Consider the following 18,918-nt stretch of genomic DNA (forward strand, 5'->3'; position numbering starts at 1 on the left):
CCAACCACTGACCCAACACCACCATGGCCACTAAAGCATGTCACAAAGTGCCATATCCACAAGTTTTTTGAACTCCAGCACCTCCTTGGGCAGCCTGTTCCAATGCCTCACCACTCTTTCAGTAAAGAAATGTTTCCTAATATCCAACCACCCTGGTGCAAGTTGAGGCCATTTCCTCTCATCTTATTGCTAGTTATCTTGGGATAACAGACTGATCCCCACCTTGCCCCAACCTCCTTTCAAGGAGTTGTAGAGAGTGAGAAGTCTCCTCCTCTTCTCCAGATTAAACATTCCTCACCAGACCTGTTCTCCAGACCCTTCAACAGATTCATTGCCCTTCTCTGGACCCACTCCTGCACCTCAGTGTCCTTCTTGGAGTGAGGGCCCAGTACTCAAGGTGCAGCCTCACCAGTGCTGAGCACAGGGGAACAATCACTGCTCTGGTCCTGCTGGCCACACTGTTGCTGATCCACAAATAGCTGCTCACTGCCAGCTTCTGGTGTGCTGTTAGCACCTGCTCCAGCAGCATCCTTCATCCTACAGCCACCCAAATCTCTAATCCCAGCACTGCTGACAGAGAGAACTCTGGGGTGAAGGTGAGCAGACTTACACACAGATAGGCTCCCCAGGGATGTCCCTCCACCTCTGGGTGAGCAGGTGGAAGAAGAAGAAGGAGGAAGGATGCATTGAAGGCAGCCCTCTGGGAGACAGCTGGGGCTTCTCTTGCTTGGTTGCTTCATTGGGGGGTTGGTTGTTTGTGTGTTTGGTGGTTTTCCCAGCATCTCAGCAGAAAGCACAATGTGGGCTCTCCTCCAGCTGCAGCTGATGGAGCCAGACCTCTGTATGAGCCAGGGGAGGGAGGGAAGGAGAGAGAGCTGGAGGCTGCTGCTGCTCCAGCTCTACAGGACAAGGAGGCACCCCAAGTGAGCCTGGCAGGACAGGCAGCATTGGCAGAGCTGGGGGGACAAGTAAGAAGGAGGAAGGGACCTTGCATGCAGGGCTGGAGAAGCAGGGTGGCATTGCCATCTGCATGCTGGGCAGGGAAGGGGAGTCAGTGGTGAGATGGGTCCATAGAGATCCCTCAGATCCTGCTGGGCTCTGCTTGTCATCCCTTCCCTGCTGGCTAACCCACCCCTGGTACCCCAAAGGAACTGTCTTCCTGCGGATTGCTGCTGGGAACTATCTTTTTTTTCCCCCAAGGGAACCAACATTCCCACTACTCTCCCTGTACCTGTAATGCCTCAGCCCAGCACTACCTTGGACATGCTGAAAGTGGCAGCTCAATGCCTACATGAGAACTGCCCAGGAGGAAGAGCAGGCATGGCTGGGGAAATGAAGAGTGAGAAAAGAGTGGGAGCTGCAAAGACAGAGGGAGCAAGGTATGTAAGTCAGGGACAGCTGCATGGAAGAACCAGGAAGGCGGATAGATGGAAAGCAGGGGCAAGAGCATAAGGTAGGCAAGCAGGGACAGTCCCCATAAGGAATTTGGGTGCCAGGATAAGCACAGGGGTTCTTTTGCCTGTGGATCTGGGCATCATTCCTGGTGACCACACTGACTGTAGATGAAGCATCATTCCTGGTGGTCAGACCTCCATGTGCTAGGATTGCCTCCTGCCCTGCAGCCCTTTGTGTCCCACCCACAGCTGCTGCTTGCTGGCTTACTCTAGGCACCTTAATCAAGTGCAGGCTCAGTGCTCACAGGTGACCTTAAGCAGGTCTGACATTTTTTTGGGCTTGAGATTGGGGTTAGGGGGCTGTGGAGGGGGGTGGTGGCAGCAGTGGACTGAGAAAGTGGGAAATCGTTCCCCAGAGGATTAACACTGAAGTTATTGAAGGAGGTGGAGGAGCCCAGCTCCAGAGCAGGGTGACCTCCAGCTTGGCTGGTCCCTCCTGGAGTAACAGTGACCTCCTGTGGCTATGATATTGGACCCAAGGGGCTGGTTAGACCCTTCCTCTGCACTGACACTTTGCAAAGCCGTGCTGGGAGGTTTCAGACACCCCTTGCAGAGCTACAGCTGAGATCTCAGAGCCAGCAGTGACAGACTGATGTGATGCCTGGCTCCTCAGACTCCTCTGCAGGACACCTCCTGCACACCAGTGTCTGCTATGGGTGAACACCAGGAATGACCATGGTCCTGGCTGCTCATGGCTTTGCCTTCACCATCCTGAAGGCAAAGAGACACAGGTCTATGAGGGCTGCAGGTGGTGGGCAGCGAGATCTGCCAGCTGCACTGCCAACACCATCCTGAAGTATTCTCCCCACGCACAGAAACACTGCCCTGTGCTGGGGAACCCAACTTTTATCCAGAGACTGAGGAAGAATGACTTGAGAGGTGACTAAGGTAGGACACAGTGGTGGAGCTGGCCCTTCACTGGCTCACTCACCTCTCTGGTATCGTTGTCCTGGATCAGAGCATACAGAGGCACCACTCTGTTGATCTCCAGCAGAACTGGCGTGGGGCTGAGCTGCTCCTTGCCAGGGCGCCGGCACAAGTGGCACGTGGCTGGGCAGCGCCCCTTCTCCTCGCAGTGAATCTCCACACCTGAGATCAGGTGGTCATCAGACAGCATCTGTGCTGTCAGCAGGCCTGACAGGTAGGTGATGAAGGGCATGGATTTCAACTCCTTCTTGTTTCCAAGCTCAGTTGTTTCTGGTTTAGGGAGAGAGAAGGAAGCAAACAACATTAAACCAATCTCAGCACAACCATCTTCCCAAACTGAGGCTTTGCTGCAGACAGCATAAATGCAGCTGCTGAAGGTGTAGGCCAGGTGGGAGCAGGGAACTAGCAAGGTCACAGACAGAAGGGAAAAAACAGGACTTGGGATTGGCCAGAAAGTGTGAGCATTTCCAGACAAGCACTTCTAGAGTGACAGAACTGATTGTGTTCTCCTTCTTCTCTTTTATAAGTTGCAGATTCATTTTCTGCCCTTCAACATGAAACAAAACCACCCAAGTCTGTCTACCCTGCCAAAGAGAAACTTCTCCACAGGGACCAGGTCAAAGAGCTGAGTGCCCTCACCCCCACCCCAGCGCCAGCCCTCTCTAGTCCCTGTGGTCCTTAGCTGTCTCTTTTGGTTGACAAATTATCCAAGGAACTGAGACAGACTCAAAGGAGGCTGCAAAGAGCTTGCACTGTGGGAAGAAGCCCCTGGCAGAGGGGGTAAGCAGTGCTGGAACGAACTCACTGCACAGGGACTAGATGAAGATGTTACAAAACCTAACTGTCAGCACTCTGCTCTCAGGAAACATTCAGGCCTTTGAAACCCATTGTGAAACTTCTTGGTGGTCTTAACCACAAGGCAATAAACCCACAGAGCCGAACTTTGTTGTGCCTTGATCCAAACACTCGCTGAGGACAAGGGAAGTATCACACCTGGTGATGCTCTGAGCAAAGGAGACAGGACTCCCATCTTTGTTCTGTACTATTCCAGTTAAACTCTTTATCTACAGACACTTCTTTTGGGTTGGTCCAAGAAGGAAGGCTCAACTTTCATAACCTGATGGTAGATCTACAGAAGTAAAGCCTTTCTCCATCCTGTACCAAAATGAGGTTCGCAGCACCATGAGCTGGATGGCTGTTGCCTCCAGCAACAACTTCACAGAACCACAGAGTTACAGAATGCCAGGTTGGAAGGGACCCCAAGGATCATCTGGTCCAACCTTTCTAGGACCTTTCTAGGTGATAGAGCTAGAAACGAGCTAGCCCAGCACCCTGAGAAGCTGAGTTTTAATGTAGGAGAATTCACCGCTTCCCTTGGGAGATGATTTCAACGTCCAACTGTTCTCAGGGTGAAAAATTTTCTTCTGGAGTCTTCCAGAAGAACTTCCCAGTCCCAAGAAGGGAGCTGTGGAGGAACAAGGATTATCTCAATGCCCTTGGCTTGCAGTGACATGCAGCTGATCTGGCAAGGCACTAGTCAATTAGAAATACAAGTAAACACAGTATTCACTCATGACTCCCGACGCCCTCCAGGCTCGGACAGCCCTTCCCTGCTGTCTAGCTGTCAGGAAACACTTCTGTGTGCAGGATCAAAGCTGTCGTGGGAAGAGCAAGCAAATTCCAGCCAACACATCTTTCAGTGGAATAAAAGGGGGGGGGACCATTGCTCAGATTAATGAAAACAAGGCTGGGAGGAGATATCTCAACATCTAGGGACACACCGCTGTGCACAGACACGGAAAATGAGAGTTGGAGCTGGTTCTTGGAGAGATTGTTTTCTAGAAGAGCAGCTCTAGGCAACTTCAAGCCTTGTAAGGAAAAGCCAGAAACCATGATGAACTGGGTGTCTCAGAAAGAGGGAAGCTACAAAATCAATACCATGAGGCTCTCCTTGCTTCTGAATAAGAGTAACACTTTTAAAAACATTGCTACTAAATCACATGTAGAAGAGAAAGGAGATGACAATGACCCTTCTGGGCTGCAAACCTTCTTCAGCAGAGCTGAAGCAGTGATTTCAGAAATTCTCCATAGGAAAGGAAGTTTTGGAGCCTTGCTTTAAGGGAGAACATGAACAGAGGTGAAGAGAAAGGGAATTCAGCTATCTCATGATTTTGCAACAGCATATCATCCCTTCCTTTCTCAGACATCTCACATCAGATGTCTGGATGTGTCCTTAACTCAGGCTATGCCTTAGCCTAAGCTTAGCCTAAGCTTAGGCTGATCTGGAGATGTGGCACACAATTTCAACTTTCTGAAAACCATTGTTCAAATTGCACATCAAGATTTCCACCAACACCTGGAAGAAGACCTGGAGACAGCCCAGGCTGGGTGGGCAGCATGGTCCAGCTGCTAGACCACTGCTCTAAATGAGAGTTCCTTCTTCCTCCTGAAGGAAACCCAGAGAGAATCATAGAACCACCTGGCTGGAAAAGACCTTAAGATTATTGAGTTCAGCCATAACCTAACATCTTCCTGTGCACAACTGTTAGACCACCTCTCTAACAAATGATGGAGTAAAATCATTCCAGGAGTAGCAGACATCAAATGGAGCAGCACAGGGTAAAGCACAGAGGTCTGCAAACAAAGTAGGGTAGAAAACTGTGGGTAGCACAGCTCCACTTCCACAGCAGCCATAAAGATTACCCACGGGGACTGGTGATGCATGGCAGCTTTGTCAGCAGAGCAGGCTTCATAGGTAAGGTGGAAAAAGCTGTTTGCATTTAATCCTCTTCAGAACAGTTGAAGCTCCAGTTGCCCTGGGGAAAGGATTGCTCTGCAGATTGGCTTCCTGGGGAGGTTAAGGGGTTACTGCAGCTGAGCTCACTGGGTCAGCGTGCTGGCAAGAGATCCACGACATCTCCTGGTGCCGAAAAGCCTCTGGGTACAACTCCAAAGTGGGAAAATAAAACAGGACATGGCTCAGCAGAAGGAGACAAGCCTCACTGCCAAATTACCAGCTCTCATCCAGATGAGCACTTGGAAGTCATCAGCACTGGATAGCAATTTCTGGTAGCTTTTGTGGAACGAGCTTTAGGGGCTTAAGTACAGTCCTAACAAAATAATCATCCCATTTCTGCTATTAAAGCCTATCTGGGAGTGCCAGCTGAACACCTTGCTTGTAAACCAGCTCCTCCAGAGCTGGGGAGAGGCAGTGAGGAGGAACTGCAGCTCCTCATCTGCTTGTTTAAGGAGTGCAAAGCATCAGCTCCAGGTGTCTCATCCCTAGAAAGTTGGTAATTTCCTTGACAGGGAATGTGCTTCCCCATCTTCCTACCCACAACACCCACCATTCACAACACCCCACAGAGGAATTAATCAGATCTGAGAGGTATTTTCTCCCCAAACACATTCTATTTTTCCTGGACCTGCCTTTGCAACTGTAGCCCAGGAAGAAGGCATCAGGGTCCCTCAGTCTCCCTCTCTCCTACCTCTGAGATGAGTTTTTGTTATCTGCTTAGGGGGATTAGGGGCCAGCCCACTCTCCCTGTGGAAACCTGACAGTGAACTGGAGAAACCTCCCAAATTCCTGGAGGCTCAGTCTGGCTTTTACTACCAGGTCAGTGTATAGTGTTTGTCAGCTCTGAGCCCCAGCTGACTGGCTGCTTCTGGCAGGAAAACAGGAGCAGCCCAACCCTGTTCCTGAGAAGTCAAAGGAAGCATCTGCTGTTGGAGAGAACTGAAACCATCCCCTGCAACATGTCACTGCAATGCCACCTCCAGCTGCCTGTGAAGCCAACAGAAATGCTCCTGTTGTCCTCACTGCAAGCTGGGTCCAGTCCAGAGTATGCAAACCCAGTTTCAGCATTCAGGCCCACATTGCACAAGCCCCTTGCAGAATGGGACAACCTCCCAGGGCACTCAGATTGCTCTGGCAAAACCCCTGCTTCATTCCGAGGGTGCTTCAAAGATCCTGTTCTGGCAGGAGGCTGAAGTTTGGCTGCTGGGGCTGCAGCAGCAGCAGCAGTGAGGATAGAAGGATTCCTTATCAGCCCTGACATCTGCACAAGCTTTCCCTGCCGCTGCTGGCAACTCATTTGGATCCTGGCAACATCTGTTTGGAAGCAGAGTGCCGCGGATGTGGTTAGACTCATCAGGGCAACTTGTGAGAGTTATTAGTTTGTTTGTTTGCTTGAAATATGAATTTAAACCCAAACCAACAACACAACAAGATGAATAAAACAACAGCCCTCTGCCAAGCATCAAGCCTTGCGTAAGAATGGGAGGAGGAGCAGCGCAGCATGCAGAGGTACCGCTCGCCTCTTGGGGTGCCTGGCTCCATCTCCCAGCTCCACCAGGATTTAATATCTCTACAGCATGAGGGGGACTGTTGGCACAGCTTGCAGAGGTCCCTGCTCAGGATGCAGCAGTTGCAGATGTGGGGAGTCACTTCCAGCGTTATCAGCAGCACCTCCTAGTGCTTGGACAAGAGGGAAGCTTGGTAACATCATTAACGCTAATGAAAGCATCATACTTAATTCTTTTGTATTGGAGTTTCGACTTGGGAGCTCCCAGGAGATGAGGGGGGTTGTGAGTGGTCCAGCATTTTATACAGCATCTCTTCCAAGAGATCCCAAGTCATTCCAAAACTGGGAATCACTCCTCTTGCCACAAGAATATAATCACATCAGGGGTAGGATGTGGTAGCTGTTCAACAGCAGAAATGCTTGGCACAAGGAGAGAAGGCAGCTCTCCAGATGAAGCTATAGAGGGAATGTCAGGAATAGACCCAGATCAGGAACAGACCCAGGTAAGGATTCTTCTAGGCTCAGCAGGTTAACCCCACCAACACCTACCAGCTGCTCAGTGGGGCCTAATTTAGGACCTGGGTTTTTTTATTTGATACAGGGAAGAGGCAATTCTGGTCCACCTCCCCTTTACATCATCCTCTAGATGAGCAGACCTCGTGCCACCACAGGCAGGACAGAGGGGATTTACAGCCAATACTCATCTTCTGGCACAGGCTGCCCCTTTATTACCTGGTGGAATAATACCCTGCTTGTTGGTAAATCCATTGAAAGGGAGTTAGAAAGAAAAATCAATAGTTGTGTTTGCCTGAGAATTTCTCTTGTGGTAAGAGATTGTCAGTGTGGTAACCAGCAGGTCTGTGAAGAGCTTGGACAGATTTAATGCTGCCCACTGTTAGAGATGGGCAAATACTGCTTGGGGCTGTGAGGAAAATGTGAGTGCAACAGCCAGAGATGCCAGCAGAGCTCCTCTGCCACATGCAGCCCTGCATGCAGTAAGTGCAGTGCCAGCCCCTGCTGCTGCCCAGGAAATGCAGTATCACCAGCAGCTCTGGCTGGGCCAAACCACCAAGAATCCAACAAGGCTGATGTCCCTGGGGCTCCCATGTGGGCAAAGACAAGGAAAAGCTCACCCAGGAACTGCCACCTGCCTTTTGGCAGCTATCCCCTGGCATGGGTAAAGACACAACCTCTTACGAGGAGGAGCTGAGGCAACTGGGGTTGTTTAGCCTGGAGAAAGGGAGGCTGAGGGGAGACCTCATTGTTCTCTACAGCTCCCTGAAAGGAGGTTGGACTGAGGTGGGGGTAGGTCTCTTCTTCCTAGTCTCAAGTGATAGAATGAGAAGGAATGGCTTCAGGTTACTCCAGGGGAGCTTTAGGTTGGACATGAGAAACAGCATCTACCCCAAGAGGGTTGTCAAGCCCTGGAACAGGCAGCCCAGGGCAGGGGTGGAGTCCCCATCCCTGGAGGGGTTTCAAAGCCATGTAGGTGTGGTGCTGGCAGACACGGCTCGGTGGTGCCCTGGCAGTGCTGGGTTACTGGTTGGTCTCTTCCAGCCTGAAGGATCTGAGGGCTGACTGCAGCCTGCCCAGGAGGGATGCAGCCTATGAGAGCAGACCCCCAGAAGGCTGCAAGCTGGGGCGTGCAAGCTCGCAAGCACACACCCGTGGGACACCTCCACCGAGCCCCTGAGCAGCTGGTGGGGCAGCGTGGGGCCCTGTCACGGGTGGCTGCGGGGCAGTTGTGGGCAGTGCGGTCCGTGAGGACCTGCTGCCCTCTCGTGGCACCGCGGGAGGATGGCTCTCGGGCTGGAGATCCCAGCACTGCTCACTCTTGCTGTCACCCCACAGCCCTCCACTGGGACCTCGGGGGCCTCAATCTTCGGGGAGCCTCATGCTTCAGAAAGACGAATCTGGCAGCCCAAATGTGCAACACCCTTGAGTGCCAGCACCTGGTGATCTCCTGCATGCAATGGTTTGTGACCCCTTTTATACCCCCAGTGCTTGCCTCCCTTTCTCCAAGTCCCCATGGCACCACAGGGGCAACTCTATGACCCCCTCAAATCGCTGCTGCTGCCCCCATCATAGGCTGCTGTGCAGGGCTCACATGTGCAGCTGGCTCCCTCCCTGCTCCAAAGAATCTGAATGTTCATTGCCCATGGGATGGTGGAGATCTACCCAGCCCTGCTGGCTAGCTGGCTGCCAAGGGGTCCAGGGTCACTGGTGTCGTGTCCCAGGCTGAACAGTCTCCCTGCCCTTCTAAGGTATGGCACAGAGTCTCCACACTGACATGCTGGGTAACATCACTGACTGTTATCACCTCTAACCAAACCCAGAGAGTCCTTTATTTTCTCCTCAGGATGCATTAAAAGTTTGTTTCCTTCTTCCTACCATCATTTTTCCTCACACTGTTCACTTTCAGGTGTGGGTGCCCACACAAAATCTGCCAGACCACCCTGCTCAGTGCTGATGTCCACCCTTTATTCATTGGAACATACACCAGGGGTGGAAAAAACATTTTTGTGGTGATGCTAGGAACCAGGAGGGAACCCAGCATCCCCTTCCCACATATATCAATACTCCCAGAGAACTTGAGGGGTGTCCTCCTGGGGTTTGCTGCTCAGAGCCTGAAGCACAGCATGAGACAGGGGACTGTAAACCTCACTCATTTTGTTTTGCAACCCTGCTCAGGGTTGCTTCTGCTGCTTCTGCTGCTGCTCCGGATCACTGCTCCGATGGAGGTTCCTTCCAACAGAGCTATTCTATTCTAAACAGAAACACACAGAAAACACCAAAACCAGAAGGTGGCAAGAATTACTGCATTATGCTAGTGTTTCCTTCAGCACGGGCTGGTAGCTGCTGGAGTGGGTGAGCAAGCAGAGCTGGAAATGTGCTGCAGCTTTTGCGGCAAGGTCTGGGTACAGCCCCGCAGCTGCTGGCACAGTGCTGGCTGTGCCTTGCTCCTGCCTGGGCACACAGGCAGAAAGGACAAACACAGGGTTAAAGGAAATGGTCAAACCCAGGGCTTGCCTCCTCCCCTGGCAGAGAATTCTGAGCTTCTGGACCTGGACATGAGCTGGCTGTGGGATACTGCTTAGATGCCACTGAGACCAGCAGTGCTGCCAGCAGCACTGGAGCCATGGCACTGCTGGAGTGTGAAGGACACAACCCAGAGCTGGGCTTCTCCCTGCTCCCACAGACAAAGTCCAAGCCTCGACATCTCCTGATCTGCTGTGCAGCCCGATGTCACAGTAAAACCTGTCTCAGACATCATTGGAGCAGGGAATGCCAGGCTGGAAGAGGACCCATGTTACTGACGACCCTTGCACCAGCACGACCTCAAGAAACATGAAGGCAGAGTAGAACCAAGGTGCAGTGGCTAAACTCCTGCCTCCAGCTACTGCTGCCAGCTTGCAGGCAGCATGAAGCCCTTCTGACAGGCAGCGAGGTCAGAAATAAAGGCTGAAGGGATGAGGAGGAGGGGGAGGAGGGAAGAGGCAGGAGGGAAATGACTGATTCTGTGATTAATGACTCCAGTCATTAGCTCTGTGCGGGTGTAATGAAGACGCCATCCTTTGCTATCTCCCAGGCATGAGCAGATGAGTCAAATGACCGGACAATGCAACCTCTCATCTGATGGAGGGCAAACCCCATAACCACTCAATTTTCCCTGAACAGATGATTCCTGCTTATGCCTTGGCAGCTACACCGGACGGTGGCCACCAGTGCCGGGATCGGGGCGACTGGGAATTGATACAAGAGGGATGTGCCCTGAGCAAGCCCTTGCATAAGCAGCTGCAGCTGCCTATCTATTCACTGCCGGTATTGATGCGCATCACCCAATCAACTGATTGCATTTGCTATTCTCTACCTAAAAATAGTACTTTTTGCTCTGGGAGTCCGTGGGCTGCTCCAACTCGGTTTATGAAACAGACTCGGAAAGCTACATTTTCAATAGGTGACGCAAAATCCAATATTCAGGATCCCAGCCGAAGGGAAAGCGAGAAGGGAAAGAGCTGCTCCCGCAGCAGTCCCGGCTGGTGTGGGAAAGGGCACGGAGCAACCCGCCTGTGACAGAATTGCACGCAGTGAAACAAAAGAAATAAAGAAAATACCTCTGATGACCTTCCCCCCCGCCCCGACTTTTAACTTCCCTTGACAGCCGCATCACAAGCGCCGAGGATGGAGCCTGGGCGCGCCCCGCGCGCGCACCTCCCTGCTGCATCCTCCGTCCGGTGGCAGGCCCAGGAGTAACCTGCCGGCTCACTGCCGTCCACCTCCGGGTGGAAGGGACCCCTCGCCCACCACAGCCTCTCCTGCTTTCTGCTCCCGGACGACCGCTGAGGAGCCCACAACCCCAGTATCTGCCCTGCCTTCCCCTACCGAGACTCCATGTCCCGGCAGGCTCCGCGGCGCGGCGCACATACGTCACGCCGGCGCGGCGGCGCGGGGCATGCTGGGCAGCGGCGCGCGGCCCGGGAGCAGCAGGGCAGGTAGGGCGCATCTCGGGCCCCGCCGCGGCGGCGCCCCCTGGCGGCGGGGCGGCGGCGGGTGGGAACCCCCTCAAACGCAAACCGAGCTGCGGGCACGGGAGGCCTCGGCGGGGCGGGGAGGGGAGGGAGCGAGCGGGCCGGAGAGGGCAGGGGACGGGGAGGGGTCGTGCAGCCCCGCCTGAGTCCCTGCCTCCGCAGGATGAGCGCTGCGTGCCGGAGAGACGGGCCGTTCCCGAGTGAGTCTGCCCCGCCGGGCACCCTCAGGCCGCGGCTGGCCCAGGCCTAGCCTAGGCACCTGCTTGGCCGCGGCGTGGGGATAGTGGGGGTCGGGGCGGGGAGGGATAGGAGAAGGCTCGTTCTGCGATGAAAACGGGAGTTTGGAGCGATCTGAGCGTCCTGTGGGTGTGTGCTGCTCCCTCCCGAGTGCCCCCTTTGTGCTGCCGACCCAGAGCCAGTTCGCATCAAACTGCTTCAGTGCAGGCGAGAGGCTGCAAGCATCAGCTTTGAGCAGCCCCCCCGCCAAACCTGCATATTGTCCTGCTGGTTTTCTAACTTCCCCGAAAAATTGTCCTAACCACTGCAGGATGAAGTCACAACACAAGACTTTACCCTGTTCATCTTTGCCCTGGTATTTTAACCTGTTCATGTCACCAGCTCAGAATTACAATCGAAACTGGTTGTCTCGGCACATACCCTGGCTAAAAGCAGCAGAGAGAGGAAAGAAACTGCAGCAGAGTGAGGAAAGAAACTGCAGCAGAAGGAGGAAAGAAACTGCAGCAGAGTGAGGAAAGAAACTATAGCAGGAGCGAGGAAAGAAACTACAGCAGGAACAATTTTTTAATGTAAGGGAACCAAACTCAGGTAATTTACTGAGTTTTATAGCTCAGCCTTCACCTGAGGCATTCTAAACAACCTGCGTCAGAGGAGCAGCCTGGGGAGGGACTGATAGGCAAGAACAACTCCCTGTTAAGGAAACTTCCACGAAGGCACGTCTGAGCCTGAGATAAAGATAAAAGTATGGCAGTGAAAACAATTCCACATTGCTAAGGCACATTCTGACAAAAGAGAGTTTCTCATGAAAAGAATATTGTGCAAATCGTCTTTCTAAAACCCGAACCAAACTTAAAACTAACCCAAATCTCCGCTGCCCTTGTTCTTTAATGGAAATACTTGTTTTAAAGGTGGTGTTTTATGTAACTCTCCGGTGTATCTGGTGTCTGTGCTGCTCCCTCATCCTCTAAGCAAGTCTTTTTGACCTATTTCCAAGGAAAACAGAAATAATGGATCTGGTATTCTGTGTTTCATTTTAAAAAATCGTTTTCAAATACAGATTTTTCATCCCTTGGAAGAAGGTTTCTGATCTACATGGCAGTGCCCAGACTTCTACCTCCCCAACTGAGACACGTACTAAGAATAAAGGGAAGTGTATTTGGCACCAGCAGCAGCAAGTTCCTGCACTGTCCCTGCTCCCTGGGTGCCAGGGATGTGATACTCATCATGACACTGTTGAGCCAAGGGTCATATCCTAGCTTGGTACTTGGTGGAGAGTCTGCTACACCACCAACCCCTTCCTGAAACGTGGCCTTTAAAGGAGAGTGCACTGCAGCTGATAAATGAGAACGATTTTTTTCCCTTCCCTCTATGAACACAAAGAACTTTTCTTCATTGCAGTTGTCTTCTTCCACTTGAGCCAATGTTAAACTGAAATTCAGTGAACCTCTCTGCAAAGCTCCTGAGGATGGAGCAGGCAAACCCAGCAGGGAAGCACAATTGCTGCAAGCATGCAGCCATTACTCAGAAAAAAAGCTGTCTGTTCACATCCCTCTGTGACCATCTCTTAATTTCAAGGACTAACTACTTCCTCCTCCTCCTCTCCCCCTAGAAGAAATGTTTTCTTCCCCATTTCCTTTAACGGCTAAGCAATGCAATAGCAAAAGTATTGAAACCCAGTCTGCTGAATAATAACTTAATGATGTGAACCCTGTTCTGTTCCTTTTGAATGGATGGTTGCTTTAGCAAGAGAGCGGCTGGGATCTACTCCCTGCTGTGAGGGATGTGAGGATGGAGAAACCTGGATTGAAACTGAACAGCAACTCAGAGTGGTATAAAACTGAACCAGAATACAAGAATGAGGTCAACGTTGCAAGACTGAAATAAGGAGAAATTATATGCACTTAAGCTAAGTTCAAGACTTAATAGTGAACACTTGTAGTACACATTAACGAATGCTTGGACTTGCCTGTTAACTCCTTCATTGCTGATAGCTGCTAAAGCACTGCTGTGTTTAATTTGCATGCTGGAGCATAATGCAGCATGGTAGAAGATAATGAAATACCCCAGCCTGTGTGTTTGCAGTAGCTCCAGTCGTTCCCAGAACACTGTTCATTCCTGCTAGTTTCGCTTTTCTGGCATACATGTGAAACCTTGACAATTTATTTGGCTACCTAGAAAGGCAGAGTAAAACAACCACATTTATTTTGTTCGTCTCTGATGTCACTTCTGAAGGCAGGTCTCCAGAGGTGATATATTAATGTCCTAAAGCGTTGCACCATCTGGTTCCTCTTTTGATGCGCAGCATTCTGAATGCTTGGTTTAATCTCCTTGGGTTTCAGTAAATTATGTAAACTTGGAGGCTTGGCAGCAGGAGATGGGCACCATGAGGAGATGATTCAGTCATCAATATCTATTGGACCTCCTTATTGCTGCCATTACACTTCTTTCAGCTCTACTTACACATTTTGCAAGTGAATAATTCATCGCACTAGGAGCTGCAAGTTAGTCTTGGAATTTGCCCACTCTGAGATTAGCTATGACTAATCCATCCTTTCCAAACCTGGAAAAAGCTAACTGGGCTTCTTTTTTTTTTTTGCAGAGCTAGGTGATAAATCAGAAATAAATTGCATGTATGTGTAACTGCTGGTGCTGACATAAATCACATTTCCTTTTCCTCTTTCTGGACAGAATCGGAGCACCGTGGGATAGATGCGAGCACAAGACTCTGCTACAGCTGCCTTGGAAAGCCATGGCTGCCGCCCCGCATCTCAACTCGGATGCACTCCGAGAGGTCCTGGAGTGCCCCATTTGCATGGAGTCCTTCACTGAGGAGCACCTGAGACCCAAGCTCCTGCATTGTGGGCACACCATCTGCAGGCAGTGCTTGGAGAAACTCCTGGCAAACAGCATTAATGGGATACGGTGCCCCTTTTGCAGCAAAATCACACGGATCACGAACTTAGCTCAGCTGACGGACAATCTTACTGTGCTGAAGATCATAGACACCACTGGACTGGGGGAAGTGGTGGGTCTGCTCATGTGCAAGGTCTGTGGGAGAAGGTTGCCAAGACACTTCTGCAAGAGCTGTAGCTTGGTTTTGTGTGAGCCTTGCAAGGAGACATCACACATGCCCCAGGGGCATAGAGTCATTGCTATCAAAGAGGCTGCTGAAGAGCGTAGGAGAGAATTTGGGACAAGGCTTGCCAGACTTCGGGAGCTCATGGGTGATCTGCAGAAAAGAAAAGCATCTCTGGAGGGTGTTTCAAGGGACCTGCAATCCAGATACAAAGCAGTTCTGCAAGATTACAGCAAAGAGGAGCGCAAGATCCAGGAAGAACTGGCCAGGTCACGCAAGTTCTTCACCACCTCTTTGTCTGAGGTGGAGAAGGCAAATAATCAGGTAATGGAGGAGCAAGCTTATCTGCTGAACTTAGCAGAAGTGCGGATAATGTCTCGCTGTGACTATTTCCTTGCCAAAATAAAGCAGGGGGATATTGCCCTCTTGGAGGAGGCTGCCGACGAGGAAGAACCAGAACTGACAAACAGTCTGCCAAGGGAGCTGACTCTTCAAGAGGTTGAACTCCTTAAGGTGAGCCACGTGGGACCACTGCAGATTGGACAGGTGGTGAAGAAGCCCCGGACTGTTAACATGGAGGAATCACTCATGGAAACTGCAGCATCCTCATCAGCATCATTTCGAGAACCTGACTTGGTGCAGGAAGAGGCCAGCTGCACACTGAATTCCTCACCAGCCAAGCCAAGGATGCCTGAAGCAGCCACCAGCATCCAGCAGTGTCACTTCATCAAGAAGATGGGCTCCAAGGGCAGCCTGCCAGGGATGTTTAACCTCCCCGTCAGCCTCCACGTCACCATGCAAGGTGAGGTGCTTGTGGCGGACCGAGGCAACTTCCGAATCCAGGTTTTCACCCGCAAGGGCTTTCTGAAGGAGATCCGCCGGAGCCCCAGCGGAATCGACAGCTTTGTGCTGAGCTTCCTTGGAGCAGACTTGCCCAATTTGACTCCGCTTTCTGTCACCATGAACTGCCACGGCCTGATAGGTGTGACTGACAGCTACGATAACTCCGTCAAGGTCTACACCATGGATGGTCACTGCGTTGCCTGTCACCGGAGCCAGCTAAGCAAGCCCTGGGGCATTGCCGCGCTGCCTTCTGGCCAGTTCGTGGTGACCGATGTGGAAGGAGGGAAGCTCTGGTGTTTCACTGTGGATCGTGGAGTGGGGGTAGTGAAGTACAGCTGCTTGTGCAGCGCGGTGCGCCCCAAGTTTGTCACCTGTGATGCTGAGGGCACCATATACTTCACTCAGGGGCTGGGGCTGAACCTGGAGAACCGGCAGTACGAGCACCATCTGGAGGGAGGCTTTTCCATTGGCTCCGTCGGCCCTGATGGGCAGCTGGGACGCCAGATCAGCCACTTCTTCTCTGAGAATGAGGATTTCAGGTGCATTGCTGGGATGTGTGTGGATGCCAGGGGAGACCTCATTGTGGCTGACAGCAGCCGTAGGGAAATCCTGCACTTCCCTAAGGGAGGTGGCTACAATGTCTTGATCCGGGAGGGACTCACCTGTCCCGTTGGTATCGCCATTACCCCCAAAGGGCAGCTGCTGGTGCTGGACTGTTGGGATCATTGCATTAAGATCTACAGTTACCATCTGAGAAGATACTCCACCCCTTAAAGGCCTGTCTTTAGGTGAATACCCTTTTGGCAGTGGAGATTCTTCCAGCCTCATCTCAATCTAATGGGAAGCAGTGTCAAGGGTTCAGGGTGATTGTGCCATAACCAAAGGGGGTTTAGCATAGAGGCTGTTATGGTTTGTGTTTAGAAACAATATAGCTTATGTGGTGGTGGTGGTCTGCTTTTGCTTCCTCTTTTTCATATAAATCCATACAATCCAATGTGAGGGAAAGGACCCAGCCCTCTGGAGTATTGATTCCTTGCTCAATGACTGGTTACTCCACAAACCTCAACTTCTCTCGCCACATCTCCTACACTGCCAGCTTCAACCATTCTTTGTGCCATAAACACTGACTGACTCTTCTAAATCACCTTCCCTTGGAGGACTAGAGAGGCAATCCTCTTCTCACTGTGGTACTCACAAGGAACTGGGTAGCAGTTGTCTGGGCAGCTACCAGAGCATGCAATTCCTGATTGCAGCGCTGCCTACAACTCAATAGTCCTCTGAAACCACATGGAGATGGAGCTTTACTTTCAGACTGAGGTGGGAGGGTTTGCTCTCTCTCCTTTTTCCTGGTAATCAGGAGATTGTCCCTGTCGTGCCATTTTGTCTGTTGGATGTGAAGTGAGTGCTGTGCAATCATGGGAGAGTGAGCTGAGCCAGAAAACTGCCCTCTGATGGCAACAGGGGTTTTATTACTACTGAGGGTTCTGCTAGGTAGAAATGGGGTAGAGAGGGAGGGGGCTGGAGGAAAAAAAAATAGTGAGGGGAAATCTACAGTTGATATTTACTGGTCGTTTTGTTATTAAATATCCTGGAATCTGTCTTTGATGTATTCTGGAAACTGTCTTTGGAAGGTGTGTGTGGTATCCAAAGCTTTGGGGGCGGGGAGGGAAGGGTCGAGGGAGTGAAACTGGGATATTGTAGTCAATGAGATGAAATGCAACATACTCTATGTTCACCTGCACTTCACTATCCTGCATTCCAGACCATTGCCTTCACCAATGGGTTTCTACTCCTCTGCACTTCTAATGTGCAAACTACTCACTGCTGAGATGGGGGAGGGAGAGGCTGTTTCACTTTTTGGTTTTGTCCTGCTCAGAAGCACAAGACCATCTTGGTGCATTTCTTCTTTTTCTTCCTCTTTTTTTTTTTTTTCCCTTGCACAGCAAACACTACATGCCTCAGATTATTTTTTTTTTCATGGCACCAGCAGGCACCAGAGTTGATGTGCCTCAAGGCTTTGGGCCAAATGAAGCACAAAACTGCAGCTGTGTGAACCAAGACCCCCACAGTACTTCTCTCCTGGCTGATAAATGTGTACCTCAGTGTGGTGCTGCTGGCCCAGAGTAGCTTATTGAAGGAAAGATGCATTTAAATAGGGCACAGTGGTAGCATGTTAATCTGCCACAGATAATAGTTACACTGCAGTGCATTTATTTGTTGCTATCAACAATGTGGTTGCAAATTTGTGGGCAAGACAGACAATATAAAAGCTGATTTTACGGTGGCTGCCATGCCACAGCAAATTGTTTTTTTGCTACTTGTGCTACATGCATGCAACAGGTGATTTGGGTTTTTTTAAGCTCCCATATTCTTTCCCCTAGTGAAAGAGCAAAGTAAAACAGGCTTCAGAGCCTCTGCTGTTTCAGACAGTTGGCAGGGTTTGCATAAAAAGTGCTGGGAGCAGATTTTGGTGCAGTTTTGTTGTTTGGTAATTCGTGGGGTTTTGTGGGTTGGTTTTTTGTTTTTTTTTTCCTCATTCTGTTCAGCCAAAGTGCTGAAGAGAACCAGCACAACAAACCCCCAGCTGTGTAGTGGAGGTGCCCCTCCATAAGGGGCCTCTCCATAAGGACAGCTGCTTATTTTGCTAACATTCACTGGGAAAAGCTTGTGGAGGAGGGAACAGGAGCTCAGATGCTAGCGTGGTGCTGAGGGAGCCCCAGGGAACTGACCCTCCCCATCCCTCCTGAGCTGCTCCTGTGTTTGCCAAGGCTGCCAACTTGCATGTAATTATTTACATTGCCTGCTCCTCTCTTTTGGGTGGGAGGGGGCAGCCACCTAAGGTACCTACCAGCAATTCTGGGGAGCTGATCTCACCTTGCATGTATGTTTTGGGGAGCTGAGGACTGTTACTGTGCCCTTGTGCAGTTAAAACTCAAGATGTTTTTGCCAGTGTTTTGGTAATGGCAGTTCTTTCCCTACTGATCTCTTTCACACATTTCTCCTCTTTCTAAGAACTGCTGCAAGCAGGAAGCTACTGTGGACCTGAATAATTGAAGCAATATTATCTATGATAATATGTACCTCTGTCATTTGCTGTTCCAATGGATTATTTTTCTTTGCAATAAACATCACACTACTAGCAATAACATTTCCTGGAGTGCTTGAAGGGACATAAAAACTGGTCCAGTAAATTGAGCAGTTGGGTAGCCCAGCCTGTTCCTGGTTACACAGTTCAAACAAAGCATCTGTCAGCTCTTTCTCACTCAGAGAGGCAAGAAAAATAACAGTACCCTGCAATGCCCTGCTGGTCAGGACACTGCAATCGGTGCCTGGGGGTGTGCGTGTCGCCTGCAGCTCTTCCAGTCATGGGTTTCAGGCAGCAAAGGGAAGAAGAAAACCTGCTGTCCCTCACCCAGGGTACACACATCCCCTAACAGAGCTCAACAGTGACTGGGAGGTGGTTCTGCAGAGCTGTTCTTTCCTGCCGTGGTGCCCCCCACACAACGTTGTGATCAATCTGCCAAACGAGATGAAACGGAGTCATTAAG

The 18,918-nt window shown here is 51.0% G+C and overlaps 2 protein-coding genes across 2 annotated transcripts in view; one reads left to right on the forward strand and one right to left on the reverse strand.

Moving 5' to 3' along the window:
* Positions 1–18,918, reverse strand: part of ASTN2 (astrotactin 2) — a 400,925-nt gene that overhangs the window by 106,465 nt on the left and 275,542 nt on the right. Inside the window, exon 17 of the mRNA XM_054393630.1 lies at positions 2,386–2,651. Coding sequence (XP_054249605.1) covers positions 2,386–2,651 — 266 coding nt within the window. The remainder of the gene's footprint in view (positions 1–2,385; positions 2,652–18,918) is intronic.
* Positions 13,240–16,248, forward strand: TRIM32 (tripartite motif containing 32). The gene is given in 3 exon segments (XM_054393631.1): positions 13,240–13,272; positions 13,274–13,311; positions 14,140–16,248. Coding segments are annotated over 3 exon segments (2,076 nt in total). The 3' UTR covers positions 16,145–16,248.

This window comes from Indicator indicator, chromosome 28 (genome assembly GCF_027791375.1).
Source record: "Indicator indicator isolate 239-I01 chromosome 28, UM_Iind_1.1, whole genome shotgun sequence".
NCBI classification, from domain to species: domain Eukaryota; kingdom Metazoa; phylum Chordata; class Aves; order Piciformes; family Indicatoridae; genus Indicator; species Indicator indicator.